The 19729-nt window shown below is 38.9% G+C and overlaps 1 protein-coding gene across 7 annotated transcripts in view; it reads right to left on the bottom strand.

The window, feature by feature from the left end:
• LOC125747797 (arginine-glutamic acid dipeptide repeats protein-like) overlaps nt 1-19729 on the bottom strand; it is a 111590-nt gene that overhangs the window by 42453 nt on the left and 49408 nt on the right. For all 7 annotated transcript variants that reach the window (XM_049023300.1, XM_049023296.1, XM_049023302.1 and 4 more), the window contains exon 3: nt 9974-10044. In XM_049023300.1, coding sequence (XP_048879257.1) covers nt 9974-10044 — 71 coding nt within the window. The remainder of the gene's footprint in view (nt 1-9973; nt 10045-19729) is intronic.

Genomic DNA, 19729 nt, shown 5'->3' with positions numbered 1-19729 from the left:
TTAAGTACAAGATAACTATTTAGAGGCATGGTTTCAGGAAACTCACCCTTGTAAATTTTACCTTAATTTATTTAATGGAATTTTGTTACATTGTCATGCTATTACATAATGTGGCATTAATACAAAATGCGTAATTACAGTCAACACAAGCTATACATGCACAGGAAGGAAAAACACACTACACCATTCACACATCACAAACCACCAAACAAAAGAAAATAGAAGCACTATTTTGTTGAAGACAATGGAATTACTTAGTAAATGGTACGTGTGGTATGACAGGTTACCAGAATGTGATATGCCAGAGTAGAAACCAGACCAGCAAAGGCTAAAGGAGGCTTGTTCTCCCCCATCTTGTAGGTGACCCCAACCCACAAAGCTGTTTAACTTGCTGAAGTGTCCATCAAATGAAGGTTCCTGGGACTTGCAATCAGCAGTTTATTAGATAGTCATTAGGTGGCCAATACAATTGATTTATGAGCCACGATTATTCATATGAACTTCAAACTTCACACGTTATATATCTGCGGATGAATATTTACAGAGAGATTAACACTAGTGCTTTTATTAAAGAGTAAAAACAGATCTCTAATTTATAGTTTATAGGTCTGCAAAAACTAAAGCAACTATGTGTGCTTTTCATCTTGTAACTGGGCTATTGCATGTTTGATGTCCCTGCTGTTTCCACCTTAATTTTCTCTCTGGCAAAAAACACAGAATTAATTTCCAGCTCTCTTCCAGAATAGCTATACCCCACAAAGGCAGTTATCTACATTAATACTACATTTACCTGCATTGTTTGCTAGTGTCACTCCATGCATATACTTGATAAATGCAATAATTTAACAGTGACTCCAGTCATGGGCATTTATCCAAAATGCATCCTGGCAATCAAGGGGTGGTGACATGAAGCAGGGTGACAAACAACTCTCTAACCCTAGATGGCATTTGAGGGAGGCACAGTGGTGGACATCACCAGTGTTGCAGTACTCAAGTACGGTCTTAGTCTTGAGACCACATTTTCCATTACTCAGTCTTGTTTCAGATTTGGAAGCATTTCTACTCGGCCTTGAATCTGTCTCAGACTACAGTGTTTATCTTTTAAACTTGTAATTTTAAAGAGACGGAAGGCAGAGTTTTTTTTTTTCCACCCCAGAGATAAACATTCTCATTTCTCCCACTCTTCTCACGATACACATTAATAAAATGCAAATAAAATAAAGTTACCTATTATTCACCTACATTCTATTAGCTGTATATTGATTTATTTACTCTTAAAGATTATTTTTATGCCATTTATATGGATTATTGATTGGTTTACTGATCAATAAATCATCAGCTTTATTTGTATGAGGGTGCAGAAGGAAAAATTAACCAGCAGGCATACTGAGACAGACACACCACAAATCATTTCTGCTTCTTTGCTTTTCATCCTGACTAGTTTAAAGCATTACTGACCTTTTAAAAACTAAAGGCAGAAAAAGTTCTCCTCTGAGTTGTCACCCATCCCGCATATTGTGGGATTATCCAGTATTACTACGTTCTTTCCTGAACCAATACAGGACGTGATTTGTCCCATATTATCCGAACGTGAAATCGACCGAATACCCCCCCCTCCCCCCCCCCCCCCCCCCGACATTGCAATAGCTACAGAGGGCCCAGAAACGAGCAGAGTACAATATTTAAAACAGTAAGCCTTAACTAATTTACTATGCAAAGAGGAGGAGGAACCCACTGCATGATTAATACTCAGCCATGAGCCGGGTCAGAATGAATCATAGTGGAGTCTGATGGAGCTGTTCAGAACAAAGACTTTATGCTCATAACTGAAATCACTGATGGAATGCACAAAGTGAAATGAAATAAAAGCTATGCACTGCTAATCTGAGTCCAGCCTACTTGGCTCACAGCCACCATGCCGAAGAAAAGCAAACCATTAACTCTACACAATATGGACACACTTAACACAAATTTCACTGCCAAAATTCTACACCTTATTGATTGGGTGCAGCTAGTGTAGGCTACAGTGCTTAAGTGAAAATAAAGTGTGCACCGCATTATATGCCCTTTCCAGCCAACAAGGTGTTTAAAAAGCAAGCCTTGCCTTTCGAATATAATGGCTCATACACACCATCACGAATAGGCCTTGATAAGGAAAATTGCCATTTCCTCCTTTACTTTTCAATATCTTGAGGAAAAACACAACACGAGGTAAAGCATTACTGATATACAATCCAAAATAAAATTGAAGCACTAATCTTTCTTGAGGACAAAAGAAGGCTGTATGTCAGCGACTTGTGCATAGAGCAGATTCCTATTGTGATTACAAACTGATTACAATCCAAAAACAAAGTTCGTTTATATTTTAATTCATATTCTAAAAGCAGCCAACTACAGTGTACTTTATATGGAAGAATAACGACTAAATTGGCCGTATTTGAATTTACACGGCCGCATTCTTGCTTTCGTCAGGATCGCGACGTGTCAGTGTCGCTCAGCCAATGTTTAATTTCACAGTTTATCACCAGAATCCATTAATCGAAATATGGAAAATTATTGGTTTTGACCTTACAAATCAGATTTGTAGTGAACTAAAGCTTCAAAAAAAAAGAGAAAGAAAAAAAATGTTATCGCCTCCCGATTAGGCTGATGCAGCTTTCAAAATTACCATAACCATGTTCTAGTGCAGCGTTTCTCAAACTATGGGCTGCGGACCAGTACCAGTCCATGAGAGGGTTCCTGCCGGTCCGTGGAGCCTCGCTACTGCACCAGTAAAAATTCAGTCAGATCAGGTCCGGTATAACAATAAGAATAATAATAGTAATACTATCTATCTATAGTAATGATATCTATCTATCTATCTATCTATGTGGCGTTTCCAGCCGGTCATTTATGCATGGCCCTGCAGCCGCAAAGCCTGACATGACCGGTCCCCAAGACAAATAAGTTTGAGAAACGCTATTCCAGTGTGCCGCCTAAAAGCACCTTATTCACACCCAGCACAGAAGGCAACGCTATGGCCATTACAGTATGATAGTTACTTAAATATATTCCGAATGTTGAAACTGAAAGAAAAGATTTGAATTAATCTTAAGTAAGCTGATCTCACTCAAACTGAAATATGTTGATTGACTTGTGAAGTATAAATTGTGCACAGAACGAGCCGAGAAAATTAATGCTTCAGATAAAGGTTAAAGTATTCAGATTTATAACAGACATACATAAGGAACTAAAAATGGTACAATTCCCATAACTGGTACATCTTTTCAAACACACACAAGGCCGTGCATTTCCTGTAATTAATGACACAAAATAAAAAAAAATTAAAAAAAACAATTCAGTATGCAGTAACATTCAAATTCATTATTAAAAAAAGCAAAAACATGCAAATCAATGTGAGATGCTAAAAACTGTCACTAAATAATTAGTACTAGGTCAAAGCACATAAAAGCCGATTTTAAAAGCTGCAGCTACAAGCTATTGATTTATTCAAGTCTCTCAATTTGTAACCAATGGAGGAAAAAAAACACAAAAACGGATAGAGGGAACCATTCCATTTGGACCTGTTCCAATTTGGACTCAACGTTTACTGCCAAAGCTATATTTCATTTTATATGCTCCATAATAAAATTTAAAAAAAAGCAGAATGCGGGAATGTTCACAACAGCATCATTGCATATAATTTGCTTGTTAGACACACTCGTCAGAAAAAGGAACACAAAATAATTAAAAACTTAGATGAGATATTACTACCTCTTTGGGAAGAAATAAAAATAAAGTAAATGCATTAAACAGAACTGGAGCCTACTCCACTATCTAATTTGAAGATGACAAATATTCCATTTGTCCAGTAAAGGAATTTGACAGACATATACATAGTTAGATTGGTCTTTTGGGATATGTAGCTATTTAACAAATAGTTCGTTTCATGAGATTTTTATTTGATAAGGGAGCATATCTTTAGTGTCACTAGTGGGTGAACGTGGCTTGGGTGAGGTGTCGAGGTTACCCTTTAGAAGAAGATCGTTCACTTTCTAAAATTGTTGACTGTATTCCTCTGTTGTATAAATGGGAACACGATCAATCAAGTAGATTGTGAATTATTATCCAGCACGAAGTGCAATCTTCATTAAGAAAAAATGGTCTTTAAGGTTAGACTGTTTAAGCATAAATCTTTCCTTTATAAACGATAGCTACATTTTTTATTCCTCACCAGCAGACGTAAAATGTTCTCCCTCTATCCCTCCATATATTCCACAAAAAAGAAATAGGGGCTTCAGTCATGTTTAATATGTTTAAGAGAAAATGTGCAAACTCAGTCAACAGCCTAAGCTAATTATGAGCTCAGCCAGAACAAAAGACCAGCACACCGTCTAGCTTTTGAGACTTAAAGCTGTGTATTCTCAGAGATGCGCGAGATCACATTGCGATTATTTGAAATATCTATATTGATAAAAAATATCTACAAAAAAGATTAAATGTAACTGAAGTAACAGAGTCAAACAGAACGTGCTATTATCTACCAATAAAGAGTGTCAAATAAGATGGTAGTGTCAGACACAGATCGGGGCTCAATCAATAGATTGCCGTTGGGCGTTACAGTACACATGCATGCATAAACAAAAATGCACTAATGAATGTACTTTGGATTTATTGTTTTAAGTACAAGCATACAAAGTGAATGTGTGAAAATTATTTGAAGAATTTGAGTTAAAAATGCATTTTAGGTCAAGATAATGTAATTTCTGCAAGTCAGTTGCATCAAACTGTGGTCACATTACTTAGAGCAGCACTGTAATCATGCATCTCTTTCTTTACAGGGTAGAAAATAGAGAAAATGTGTCCTTTCTCTAGGTCTACTACTGTGAAAATGATGGCTTGACTACTAACAGGGCCAAAGGGAGCGTTTTCATGCAGAGCTTAATCAGAGGCATCTACAATCTAATCCTGTTAAAATCATGTTTTAAATCACCTCTAAAACAATCAGATCTAGCCCAGAAAGAACTGGAAGTTCAAAGCTTTCCCTTCAGGATAAATCAAGTGAATTGTTTTGACTAGAAAACAAGCACCATTATATTGTGTTCTCTCGCGTGCGTGCGTGCGTGTGTGTGTGTCAGAGAGAGAGAGAGCAAGAGTGAGTGAGTGAGTGTGTGTGTGTGATGTTGCAGACTGCTGCTTGATGAATTTTAACAGAGGTAGCAATAATACGCAGTTTGGTGTACCACAGGCTGTCAGAGGATTTGATTTGCGATGTGCTCCCTATAAGGACAATGGTTATAGCATGAGATATGAACTTAACACTTATGTAACCACAGCTTGAAGCAACAACTTCAAGCAGCACTGAAACGCGACAAAAAACGCTAGTGAAGTAAATTGTCTTGAGACTTACGCGCAAAGTATCCTTCTAAATCCCCACCTTTAATACTGTCTATATTAACAAATGTTTAAATATAGATTAAAATCTTTGTAATTATTCTCAATGGCTTAGAAGTCTACTACCTCATAATTACCTGCCTAAGATAGAGCCTCTTTTATACATCTTTACGAGCCATTTTAATAAAACCACACTGAAAGGGATGATAAGTTTAGAAGGTGGTTATGACAGCAGATTAGAAACGTACCTAATTGTATTGCAACTGAACACTTCAATTAGCCAAACGAAAGGCTGACATAAAGGGCAGCGCTTGAATGCATTGGGAAGACACACCATACAATCACAATAACCATCAACAGGGCAGTAGCCAGGAAGGTAAAGCCCAGCTAGTGAAACAGAAAAGAGGTTCTGTTTAATAATTTAGCCCAGATCAAGGTTCTGCTATTGATCCTGCTTTCACAAGATTTATGAAAATGTTATCTTTGATCAGGAGGACCCCAGTGGAACTATCCACTTCCGTCTAGATTTTTCTTTCTAACCACAGACCACACTGAGACTCACCTTGATTGTAACTCTGCCTCCTTTCCTGCCCTTATCCCACCACCCTATAAAAATAAGCGTTTTAACATTTTGGTCTCCATAAATTCCATAACATGGAGGGGAGGGGAGATAATTATGACACATCCATTGGAATTTCACCAGCTTATTTCTAATTCTTCTTAGAAGCGGTAATCAACCCATGTTCATGCACATCAGACACACCCTCTGCTCATCACGTGGATCTTTTTCTATACTTGGCCGGTGTGCCCACTGGAAAGCAGCTACTGCAGTTCATGCAACACAGACTGCAAGGAATTACAATGCTTCCTTGAATGGAGGTTCAACTGCACCAGATACACATGCGTTCCAAAATCTCCTGCAAGCAAACACTTTACTGCAGTATAGATAGGGCAACAACCAGCCTGGGTGGGCGACTCATTTATCCAGCTGCGAATCATCAAAGCAAGATGTAGCAGAAAGGTGAGGCAGAGTAAATATGTAGCATTTAACAATATGTAAATTCACTAATGACAGAAAATGTAATCAGCACCTGAAATGTTTAAATACAAGTGGCACTACAGCTTGAGAACAATATTCCAAGGCAGTGCATTAGAGAAACAGGTCATCGCTTTGTTTAATGTGTCCCTACCTCTCATGCAGAACACACACCTCTGAGCCAATGAAGATCCAGACAGAGGGCAGCATTTACAGAAGACATGAGATTAACACAGACATGCTGCTCTTAAGATCACTTCTACTGTCTGATTGAAAGCCATGATAGGCAGTGAGAAGGACCACAAAGCAAAGCAAGAGAAGCCAAAAATCCATTTTCAACAGCTGCAATTTCCGTGATACAGAAGTAGCTGCAGCTGCTCTGCTCAATAAACACTGACCTTTCGAGATGCAGTTAAAGCTCACTGTACAGTCCGAACGCACAGCTCATCAAACCTTGAAGCATTTCTAGAGAGAAAAGGGTTCCTACTGGTACTCTCTTAGGCAATTAATGAAGTGGCCACTGAGCTTAAGCCTATAACCATTTCTTTATATGTTGACAGTGACATGACCATTCTACCTATGCTTGTTCTAAACATTTGCTCCTATTTTGAAATTCCAGTCAGGGTAGGGCATTGGTATTTGTGTTATCTGATTTGTAAATAACAAAGTTTGCACAAAAATGGCAAATTAATGTGGAAATGTACTTGAAAATGATGGTTTAGATCAGTGAAGAGCCAAAGGCGCTGCATGTGATTTGGCAGAAGATTTGCATTTACATTTACAGCACATTTCCAAACAAACGTACAAAAGAGGCACATAGCACATTATTTTGGACTTATTTACTATGTGAGCTTTTGTGTAGCTCTATCAAATTTAAAATGCACACGAAGTCCCAGCGCAAACAGCAATGCACAAGGCAGCAAGAAAAAAACCTGACGAAAAAGGGTGGTACAGGTACCTCTCCCATATCTCCACTTTCCATGAAAATTAAATAGTTTTCAGTGCTTTGCTAAATGAACTATATGCGTTATCAAGCCCACACAGAAACCCAAGGAAAGGGAGGGAAAGAGGAACAAAAACTGGTATTTAATGAGATGATACTACACGTGTTTGTTCATTTCTGAATTACAGCCCACACTGTTCAAGAGAAATCTCCTTTGCAGTATTGTATGTAGTTAAAACAATTCACAGTAAGTTTATAAAGCATATGTACATATACATAAATTTTCAATTACATAAGAGAGTCAGTACAGAGTTTATTAATTTAATTCAATATCAACAGGAAAACTAGGTAATCCTAACAGATAACAGATTCCCTTATCAAGCAAAACCCATCTACTTTAACCTAAGATAAACGCTGCAGCTAATTAACATTCTACATCAGGTTCTCTGGGGGAAAAATGTGCATAGCAACACACACAGATACACATTACAGACAACCCTAATAAACTGTCACACTGTTACTGCTCATGATCATCATGATCTCAATACATGCATGCATTCACATACGCGCGCACACACACACACACACACACACACACACACACACACACACACACACACACACACACACACACACACACGTGTAGTCTTACCTCATTAGAAATACAAAACACAGCGCAAATAATTGATTCTCAATGATTTTTAAAGACCTAGCATTGACCTTAAATATACCTACAATGTGATGCACCCATGCCTGAATTAGACTGAGTCTCTTGGACAGCAGAGAAGAAAAGGTACAGGATGACAGTCCATCACAAGGTGCTGAGACAAACCATGAGATACACTAGGGTCAACAGAGCTGCAATACCCCTGACTCACATGCCTGCCACTCACACACAAACACCCGATAAACAGTATGCTGTCCTAAGCAGTGTGCATTAATGAGAAATAAAAAAAATCCGCAACATTCAGCTGTCATGTTACCGTATTTGCCTACCAATGAGGCCTGTGGTTGCATTTTGTTCTACAGGAGACCCATAGTAAGCTAATAAAGTGACACTGATCATAACAGTTATTTGCCAAGTACTTTGCAGGTACATGCAAAAGGAGGAGAAACTTGTAACAAACCACATTTGAAACCTCTAAAGTAACGGCTAGCAAATAATGTTATTTTCATTGTATGCTGTAAGCACTCAATGTCCCAAAGGTAGCTACCTTTACCAATTTGCAGTAAAGCAGGCTGTTATAAATCAGGATTCTTATAACTAGCTAGATTACAGGAATAAGGAGATAAGTGCTTAGTTTTTCATAAATTTATATAAAAATTTCTTGTGGAGCTGGCACATTATACCTTATGAACAGTAGAGCTTCAGTGTTATTACAGCATATAAATAGGACAAATGACAATGAGCTGTATAAGCCATGTGAAGTGTGTGTTTTCTGTCACGTCCTCTTGTCTTTGCATTAGTTCGTTATTCTTATTTTCATCTTCTCGCCTTGAGGTATCAATTGCTCTACCAGAGTTTTATTAATGCAGCTAAAGGTACTCAGTTGAGTTTTTTCTGTCCACTTCAGACCCCCAAAATGTGTTTTGCAATATAAATGATTTTATATTGCAATACCTATTCAAGGGTTTAAGCCACAGTCTTTAAAAAAAATTACGTTTTTTGTAAAGCCACAAATCCCACAAATCTCTGTAAAATTCTTGAAATTTAGAAGGGGCAGGCTGTCTTTTGCAGTAATTTGAAAGGAAAATATGCAGCAGGCTCTAGATGTCTACGCTACACCAAGTGAACAGAAGGTTCCGTGTTTTTTTTTATTCTTCTACAAGGAGCCAAATATCACCACAAACTCCCATGGCAAGCCGAACATTTGTAACATTTATTCAAAAGATACAAAATACAAGTTCCATTCGTCAATGACATGTCCAGGCCAGTGAATAGGCTGTATCAGCAGCAATTGAGGAATTACTGAATAGGCTGCTTTTATCATCATATATCTTTTTTAATAGTTTTGACTTACATTTTTCATGATCTTTCTTGATGCACCAACAAATAACTGTGGCACTTTTTGGAAGCAGAAAATGTCTCACTCTGAACCTACGTTTGGCTGTTTGCTGATCTCACAGATCGCCATATCGGCAGTCATCTTCATCAGACATCAACATCCATGTGAACATAATTTACATCCTTGAACTACATACTCATGCTTAAAACACAGCAACAGCACAGCAACATAACTTATATGCTTATGTGGCTGTATGATTTAATAACAAAGCCTAAGTGTTCAAAATGTTTCATGGCTTTTACATTTCCACCTTAAGTAAACATACTGTGTTGTAAAGGAATCCAGAACCGTGATCCATGATGTTATTTCAAAGAGCGCAGACTGAAAAACTAATTTAAAAATCAAGCTGTGTTACACTACATTTTTCTCCCAGTTCAATTATTTTATAGAGCAAATACTTTACTTCATAGGCAAGAGCCAAACATCTTCAAAGGAAAGAATGACTCCATTTTATGCTCAGTTCCTTCATTCTTCTAAGCAAAACAATAGAGCTCAGAGATAAAAGGATTTACGAAGGAACTAAACTCTGGGCCAGTGGCAAAGGAGGATACTCACCAATTTAAAGTCTTGAATGCTACATATGAAGTATGGAGTGTTGGGTCGTCGGCTCTCAATGTATACACAATCTGAAAGAGTAAGAGAAAGACATGGAGTCAACTTCAGATCACACCACGACATTTATATCAAATCATACCTTCTAATACATAATCAGGATTTTGCTACTGCCTATTATTCAAGATTCATGATCTGACGACAAGAAAAAAAAAACTATCAAGGACAAAACCAAACATCTAACAATGGCTCTCCTCCAACAGTTTATTGGAGAGGGTAAATAATCTTTTTCCTCCTTCCTAAATCACAGAATATTTCCACTTCCAGCAGTATACATCAGACATAAGGCAGATCTGACTGAGTACCCTGTTAAATATGACTGGAGGTACGGAAGGGTCAGGGACTGTTCGCTCTATCAGAAAGATTCTGCAGAAGACAAAAACACACTGAAAACACTACTTGGCCATTTGCAAAAGCATGAAATTGAAAGATAACCACCTAGGCTGTGAAAACTAATTTCCATCAACAGTTTTTAAGGAGTGATCTTGGGCGTCCATCTCCATACAGCCGCAGAGTTTGACTGAATTCACTAGACTAATTTACATTTCCCAGTGAGAAACTGCTTTTAAAACTGAATATGCATTTCAAATGGGCACAACAGATCTGATTCCTACAATACAAAATGCAAACCAAGAACAGATGGTACAAAAAGAAAAGATTAATACAATATATACAATGGCATCCGTCATTACTTTCAAAAGCCGCTATGTCATATATTAACAGAACAGAAAGGAGCAGATTCAGAAGCCAAATAACGCTTTCATCCATGTTTAATGACTGCTTACCCAATTGTGGGTGCAATGATCCAAAACAGAGGGGAAAGGTACACGCTGAACACAAAGCTGCAGCCAGACTCAAATCCCAGAGGTGCAAACTGACAGCAGTAAAAGTTAAGGCACAGTGTTGCCTACACCATACCCATCATCTCAGTTTACATTTTATATTAAAATGAATGCAAATGCAATAATATGGCATATAACGTGGAAACTACAAGCAGTGTAGATGCTACTCAACAGAACGTATAGGCTTACTGGCTCAAATACTTTGACAACCTCACTAAACAATCAGAACACTTGTGTCAATTTCAGTTTGGCACATGTTGAGTTTATAGTATTGTACCTATGTGGTGTCGGGCAACAGCATTTTAACAGGATTTAAGGTTATTTGTAAAGCCATAAAACTCACAAATCCTATTTAAAAAAATGTTCCAGGAGAGAGAGATTTTCTTTAACAACTATTTTAAAAGCAAATACCTATGTTTTGTTGGTTTCTACTTGCTGCCTTCCCCTCAGAAAGCCATTTCTCTTCAATACGGGCTCAAGAAACCACCTATAGCAGTCTTCAACATCCTTAAACCAGGATCCCCTGTAAAATCAAGCAGGCCTACGTGGCCTCCACCACTAATGCACGGTCACATGACTAAGAACTAAGGACCAGGGGGACTAACTGTTAACACCGAAATCGCAAACAACATAGAAATGTGGAGGATAAAGTTATTGTGTGTATAGAAGTTTACTTAAGGTGGATAATGTACACCTAATTTAAAAGAACTATATATGCAAAGGTTTAAGCTCCTCTGGTCAAATTACATGGTTTGCCGATTTTCTAAAAGAAAAGGAGTTAACAGCATCTGCAGGTCCTTAAACATGATATATCAAAGTTCAATGAGCACAGCTATTTTCCAAATTTACAGCCTAGGAAAAAGATATGAGGATATAAAAATTAAGCATGCACAAATGTTTGAGCAGTCATTACTTACTTGTAGCCCTCTAACAGTCTGCTTTATTCTTGCTTTATCATTTTTTCAGCACTCTTCCTTGCACAACACTTCTATTTTAGGAGAACTTCCTAGGTTATGGAGAAGCATGCACTACATACAGTCAGGAGGCTATGAAAGCCATTTCAAAATCTTATTCTCTTGTAACAACCAACCAACAAACAACTAAGTCCATCTCTTTACTGACACTGGGATTTTAGCTTCGAGGATTTTATGATTAGGGAAACCATTCTTCACTCTACCCATAAAAACATTTCCTGTACTGCTGACCAACACACTACCCCAAAGCACAAACAGATCCACCCACATACTTATCAACTGACTTACAGAACACAAAATCCTACACAAGGAAGACTAGAAGTATGACTGGAGATACTGGTTTACTGTTAGAATGCTTTACCGTTAGCATAGCGGTTTACGGATAGCATGCCTGGATGGCCAGTTGATCTTTTCCCTGCAACATCAAATGACAGCCGAGTTTCATGCCAATGCAGAAGGCTAATAGGATATTTGGCAGTATATCCCATTGTAATGGTGCACACACACAAATTTGCCAGTAATATTTACCATTTCTCATCAAGGGGAATGATGAGTGAAGCAGCAGCATGATAACTGACAAAATCTTACCTGTCGTCAATTATACTATAAGTTTGCTGGAATGGTAGGAATAAATTTAGGAACAAAACCATGGTATGTTACCCTATACTAATGCGTTGTCACACAGCAATGCTTTGTGCCGGCACAACCTGCAGCACCATCACCAACTTATTTGACAGACATTTGACGGTAGGTAATCATTTATGGTGATTAGGTATTTTGTATTATTGTGTTATGCAAGATTGTGTGTTTAGCAATAGGGCTAGACTTAACTTCTGCTAAAACTATCTTGAAATACAGAAATCGCGGATAGTAAATTAAGCTACATAATTTAAATCATAGTGATGATTAAAACAGGCGAGGCTTAAGGGCACATGGCTTATAGTTGTCTATGGCAGCCAGCACATTACTGGGATTTTCTTCTGAGATCAGATGTTACTGCTACCTAGACTGATTTTGTCTGTATTCACACAAGCTCCAGGTTAGCTGGCAAAAAAAAACTACTCCACAAGCACAGTGGGGTGTACACAAATTCTGCAGCAATGTATCAGATCATGAACTTGTGAAAACGAAACACCAGGAAAAACAAAAATTCGCTATATTAGCATTTTAACTTTGGAAATAAACATTTATTATGAATGGTACACTTTTCTGTTTTGATGAGCGTGCCTACAAACGGCAAAGAAGCTGGCAAAAAATGACAATGATGTATTCCATGGATGGCTCCATCACCACCCCTCCCCTATCTAATCACTACTCCTCCCACACCGCCCAACCTCCATCTCTAGATCCCCTACAGTAGGCTTGGGCAGTATTTCATTTTTCCATACCATCATACTGTCCAACTTTGTGTGACTCGGCTCGATGTAAACAGGTTCAAAATTATCTGCGCCTGTTCTTTCAAGGGTCACCAATGACAAGGACTATGGCTAAGAGCACAATTAAAGTTCCCCATGATGAATTTTGCCAACGAGCTGCCAACCTACTGCAATAAAACCAAGGATGCTTACGTTTCACACGGTTAAAAAGATTGGTTGGGTTGTTACCTGTTGTACGTGGTATTTTTGCCAAGTTCGCAAATTACAGTAGATTGGTCCACGTCAGATTTCCCAAATCCAAACCATTTCCACTTAATCCAAGGAGGACGGCTTTATGCATCAATTCGTCGTCAGCCATACCACACACTGTTTATTCAACAATGCAGCTGTCCCATCTAGGGACTGAATGTTTTCCACAGAGGGGTGTAACAGTACATAAAATTCACAGCTCAATAGAAACCCGTTTTGGGTTCACAGTTTTATTCTACTGTACTGAAATTTCTCCAATGTGTTTTGACATTGGTTTACAACTCTTCCTGATTCTTAGCAGTTTTATTAAAGGCAAATGTAGCTGTCAGTGTGATTTATTGTTATTTTATTCTATTTTTATTCAAAGAGGAACTTTGTAATATGCACATTGTAAATATAAATATGTGTAATTTATTGGGAAGCCAAAATGTCCCCAAACTGATTTAAGTAATGTTGTAGGGTCTTTGCACTTTCCAGCACCAACCGTGACCAACTCAGTGATGTTTTCAGAGTTGAACATCTACTTTTGAATTTCATTTCTGTCTGTATCAATAAATTAATTTCAATGTGCATATCAAACCAAAAACGATGTACCAAAAGGTACGCAAGAAATATGTGTACTGTTACAGCCCTATAAGTGCAATATTTTAGCAGCCAGATGGCATATTATGAAGCATAGAATGGACATGAAATATTTTTATACCATTTTTAGTACCATTTTCTAAAGATCATGAGGAAATTATTCCATTATCAGAAAACAGCAATGTTTATGCCCTTTCCCTCCTTCTGGAGTACAATTTTTTTTTTTTTTAACTGGGTATTCAATTACGTTTTTAGTTCAATATCTAGTCACAAAGCTGACATTCACTGAAAGTAGATTGACAAAGTAGTAAGATAAAGATGATGTTCCAGGCTGAAACCAGTTTGTTTCACATTGGCTGTTGATTCTTGTAGCCATCACGTGACAGACACTCGGTCTGTCATAAAAATAATTTAAGGGTGGGGGATATCATACTGATGTTATATCTAATATCTTGTGCTGTATAACAATTCTTACAGCAGCCTTAAAACGCTTATCGTGGATACAACTGCAACCGGTTACGATAAATTATATCACCCACCACTAGTCTAAAGGTCACAGTTCCAGTTGTCCGGCAGAAATGCTAGACACTAAAGTGGTCATGAACTACAGAAATTCTCAGCTGAGCCCCAGAACTTGTGACCAGGATTAAAATTCCAGAACTTTGGTAGGAAAGCGCCATTTAGGGAATACAATTAACAACCGGTAACCCTAGACACAGGGCTGCATTTCCTGAAATCATTTGAGATATATATATTCAGTCCTGAATCTTCAATAACTAAATGATGAGTTCTGGGTGCTGTACATCGTCATTAGATGCTTTCACACCAAAGTTCTGGAACCTAGTCCTGGTTTACAAGTACCTGGGTTGCTCTGACCTAGATCTTTAGTAGCTCCAGGTCATTTTCGCGTGTTGATTTCACACCACACAACAGGAAACTGGATCTTTAGGCTAAATAAGCATGAAAGATGGTCAAAGGTTGTAGGTTACATTTAATTTCATACAAACCTACACCGCTACGCCAAGACGGTGGAAAATAAATGTCATTTTGTCAGTTATGTATTAGTTATTAGTGGGATCGATTTTGTTTTCCACAGAATCAAAAACAATGCAATCTTATCCTACTAATACACGCTGCCAAGTTTCACCTCCAGTACCGGTGACATTAGACAAATATAGAAGCTAGCAATCAAATTTTCTGATGCAGAAATATGGAGACAAGCAAAAAATGTATTAATTGATACATTAAATGTAAATCGGGTTACAAAATTGGGGTCCATCTGCTCAAATTTTGTTCTGCTACATCTCTTTTTCTGCACTTTTCCTGTAACATCCAAGTTAGTGACGGTGTTTGTAGTTAACCAATCAGCATGCTATTGCTGTAAACACTTCTCCAGTAGTTTGTCTTCGAATGAAAAGTATCTAGTGTGGAACAGGTACTAAAAAACGGTTCTGGAACTGCTTCCGAGGAACAACAATCGGGGTGAATCCCTGCGATGTGAACATGACAAATCCCTGGTTCTGGAAAAAGCCTCTGGTGGTGTGAAAGCGCCTACAGTTATACACACCTAAATCGGAATTATTAATGGTGGACTTCGAATGGGGGGAAATCAAAGGTTTATAAAGTCCTTTATGTCACAATAAAATGCATCGATAAACTCCTTGGATAAGTACTCTGAAATATTATGGAAACTGAGGCAGAGAGAAATACTGGTGACAGATCACCATGCAGACAGACAACGAAACTGAGACGCGAAGAAAAAAATGTAACCATGTGACGTCACCAAGCTTTGCACTGTTATAGAGAGAAGATTTAATTGTGGCCGAAAAAAATTCCCTATTACTAATCCAACCGAACAGCTTAATGAGACAATGTTAGAAAACATACCAACACAAAGTATATGCTAGCAACATGTCCAGTAAATATACCAACTAAACAGCTGAACTATTCAGTCTAAAGCCATCTCCTGTTTCTAGGAAACTGTGACACACATACCAGCTCCTCCTGTCCCACTGCCCAATTCTCATTACAACTTAAAGATGGTAAACAATCCCATTTGCGACGGGCGTGTAACTATGGACAAGACTTTAAAAATGTACACAGAACAAGACTGATATATTATTTATACCTCTACGGCACACAAAGAAAACAAACCATATTAACCATTATATGCTTTTATGGAGAACCCTAGCCCCCCATTTCAGAGGAGTATGATGCTGGAGGGTTCCCCATTCGTGTGCCATGGTATCCCACTGCAGGAGGCTGTGTGCTGGCCTGTGTTTGACAGCCTCTAGGAAGGGGGCAAACACACTGAGCACAGTGTCACACATTGAGCTGTGCCTTGCAGGAGGTCCCACCTCGCCAAGCTTGTATGGAGCATGGAGGCATTAATTTAAGAGCCTAAGGCAAATACAGGTCTTTTAATCCATAACAATTCATACCACAACAAATGGCATAGAATAAAAATTTATGCAATAAAAACAAAGAATTCTCTAGATTCCTTGACACTTAATAGTATTACACACTGTAAAAGGGGAAATCCCCAAAATTCCTTGCAAAGCTGTGTTGAGAAACATTCTTAAACTACAGGATTATTTCAATCACGCAGTTTTGTACAATGTGGTACGACCCATCCTTCCTCATAAATGAATCGTTTGTGGATGTTGCAGTTATGGCAAATAATAATAGTATCATCTGTGTTTTTTGAATATTCCACAATGTCCCGTGTGCCCAGCGCAACCTTTACTGGAAAAAGTCGCAGGCACGAAAATCTGAAAGGGTGCATATTGTTAAAAAACAATGAAACGCACTGCTTAGTTTGTGTAGAGCACCTGACATGACCTTAAGTAGCTGAATTTTGAAGTTGTGTCACCCCCATCACACTCTCCCCTATGCCCTTGACTATAGCGAAAGAAAATTAAATGCCACTGACTTATGCCCTTGTTGTTCCAAGCTTAATTCTATTAAGAAAAGGTGCACGTCACTTACACAGCACTGCTGTGTAACCATAGTACTCTAACAAGCCACGTGTGCAAGCTCGTCTGCAGTTGGAGTTCAAAGCGGCTCCGTGAGTCTCAGTAAATGAGAGCCGAGCTCCCGATCCCCATTGAGGCTCAGAGAGCGCTACCCTGTGTAATTAGGCAACAGCTGTCCAGAGACCTGCAGGGCAGCACTTCTGGGAAGCGCCCCCGTCAGGGATGTCTGGGGGGGATGATACAGTGGCTGTATTTTCTAGAAGAAACAGCATGATCCTTGTCAAATAAATCCTGTGTTTTCTAGAATAACCAGCACGATTCTAGTCAACTCCTGAATTTTCTAGAAGAAAAAGCATGATCCTTGTCAGCTCCATTTATTTTTCATACAACTTTAAAATGTTAAATAGTTATCACCATTTTCAAGGGAGCTGTGTTATGTTTTTAATTGCGCTGCATACAGAACTGAGCTTGCATGTGCATATTTTGCTGGGGAGTGCCGATGCTGATTTTTAATTTAATTATGCTTTCTGGAAGGGGGAGGAATCCTGGGAGACAGACATACAGCCCGCCTGAGTCCTGTCCTCTGCAGCTGCGACAAAACACAAGGAACTATGGAGGGGCTTCAAAAAATGCCAGAGGCAAGGAGGCTGGCAGACAGCACTGTTTTTATATACATGTTACACAGGCTTTTTACAGCTAAAACACAGACTAATTTATATGGCATGCTGCCACCCACAAGAATTTATTTTTTTTTTAAACACAGTTTACCTTTGAGTGCACAGCTTTGGAAATGTTTGACAGGGGAACACTATTAAACAAAAGAAACATCAGTCTCGCAGGCTGCTGAGTAACGCCTGCCTGGCACTCATACAACTCAGTGTTCTTAGACACTTCCTTTGAAGCCGGTAGCAAACCAGCCAGTATGCAACTGAAGTGCTTTTAAAACTTTCAAGTCCATATCTATTACGAGCAACTTGAGAAAAAGAACCTCTGTCCGGATAAACACATTTTACATTTGTCCCGTTTGTTGGTCAGGCACCAACTCCCCTCCAGCGATGGCTGTTTTGCACATGATTAACTCAGAAGACCAAGATAACAGAATTATAACTGGACAAAGCATATTACATCCTGGGATTTGTGCCATTGTGAGATATTTTTATAAAATCTGATTAAGACACTGATCATCCAAAGCAGTTAAACTAGGACTGCCTGGACAACACTAAATATTAATTATCCAGTACACCTATTTAAAACACAGTGGATTGGGCAAGGAAATATTGCTTAACAAAAACCACCTTACCGCTCACTAAAAACAGATGTAATGCTTTCTGTATGTATGCCAGTACATCAATTGCATGCAAAAGCCAGCTTGCTCCAAATTCTTTAAACCCTGGAGGGGCATCCAACCATGCATAAAATTTATTTCGAAGAGGACTGGGAACAGCCAGGGTTAAAACATAACCTATGTTAACCCTACAATTTAAATAAGCCCACTATGAGGTTATTCTGGTCAGGGTTGTGGAGGGGTACTGGAGCCTATTGGACACAGCACAGAGCACAAGGTAGGGGGTACATCCTAAGTCAGTCCATCACTGGATACATGCAAATACTGTGGACACCAATCAACCTACCTGCGTTTCTCTTTGGACCAGGGTAACAGGGGGGAGAACATCAAAACTCCACAAATAAAAGCAGAGATTGAGACTCTTAGGCAGCATGGTGGTGCAGTGGTTAGTACTATTGCCTCACACCTCTGGGACCCAGGTTCGAGTCTCCGCCTGGCTCACATGTGTACGGAGTTTGCATGTTCTCCCCATGTCGTCGTCGGGTTTCCTCCGGGTACTCCGGTTTCCCCCCACAGTCCAAAGACATGCTGAGGCTAATTGGACTTGCTAAATTGCCCGTAGGAGTGCAGGTGTGAGTGACTGCTGTGTGAGTGTGCCCTGCGATGGGCTGGCCTCCCATCCTGGGTTGTTCCCTGCCTTGTGCCCATTGCTTCCGGGATAGGCTCCGGACCCCCCGTGACCCAGTAGGATAAGCGGTTTGGAAAATGGATGGATGGATTGAGACTCTCAGGACTCCCAGTAGCGAGGCACATTGCCAGCATGTTGCTATTTTAAGGAAGCACGATGTGATTGTGCTTTTGACCAACAAAAACCACATCTAAAGTCGGTGTTGCATTGTTAAACGGTATTTAAGTGTCGTGTTTTAGAAACGTGCAGGTGCACGTTATTGACACAAATACGCACTCGAAGTGCACTAATGGTATTTTGTTATTTCATTTATATACGTTATATTAGAGAGTACATCTGGTCTTTCACATAATCACATTGTTCAATAAAACACCAAAAGAAAAACAATATATTAAGTTAATAACAAACCATACCATTAAAAATCCTTTTGAGTTCATTATAAGAATTAACCACATACTGTAACTGAAAGGACATCTGGATAGTTGAAAATGCATTTCAAGTATTTAGATAACTGAGTCAGATGGAAAATTACAAAGAAGCGCTCAGAAGCTTGAGGAATTCTTTGTGGCAGGTCGTATGTGGCACAACATTGTCATGCGTGATGAATGTCTGCTGGACATAAATGAAGACACCTTAAAGGACTTCAGAAGGCGTGATGCTGAACTGCATGTGCCGATGCCAAGAAAGGAGTGTACGCCGGCAACAGCGCAGGTAAGGAGGGATCAGCT

The sequence above is a fragment of the Brienomyrus brachyistius genome, chromosome 8, assembly GCF_023856365.1.
Source record: "Brienomyrus brachyistius isolate T26 chromosome 8, BBRACH_0.4, whole genome shotgun sequence".
Taxonomy (NCBI): domain Eukaryota; kingdom Metazoa; phylum Chordata; class Actinopteri; order Osteoglossiformes; family Mormyridae; genus Brienomyrus; species Brienomyrus brachyistius.
The sequence above is the reverse complement of the archived record's forward strand: the minus strand, read 5'-3'. Positions and strand labels throughout refer to the sequence as shown.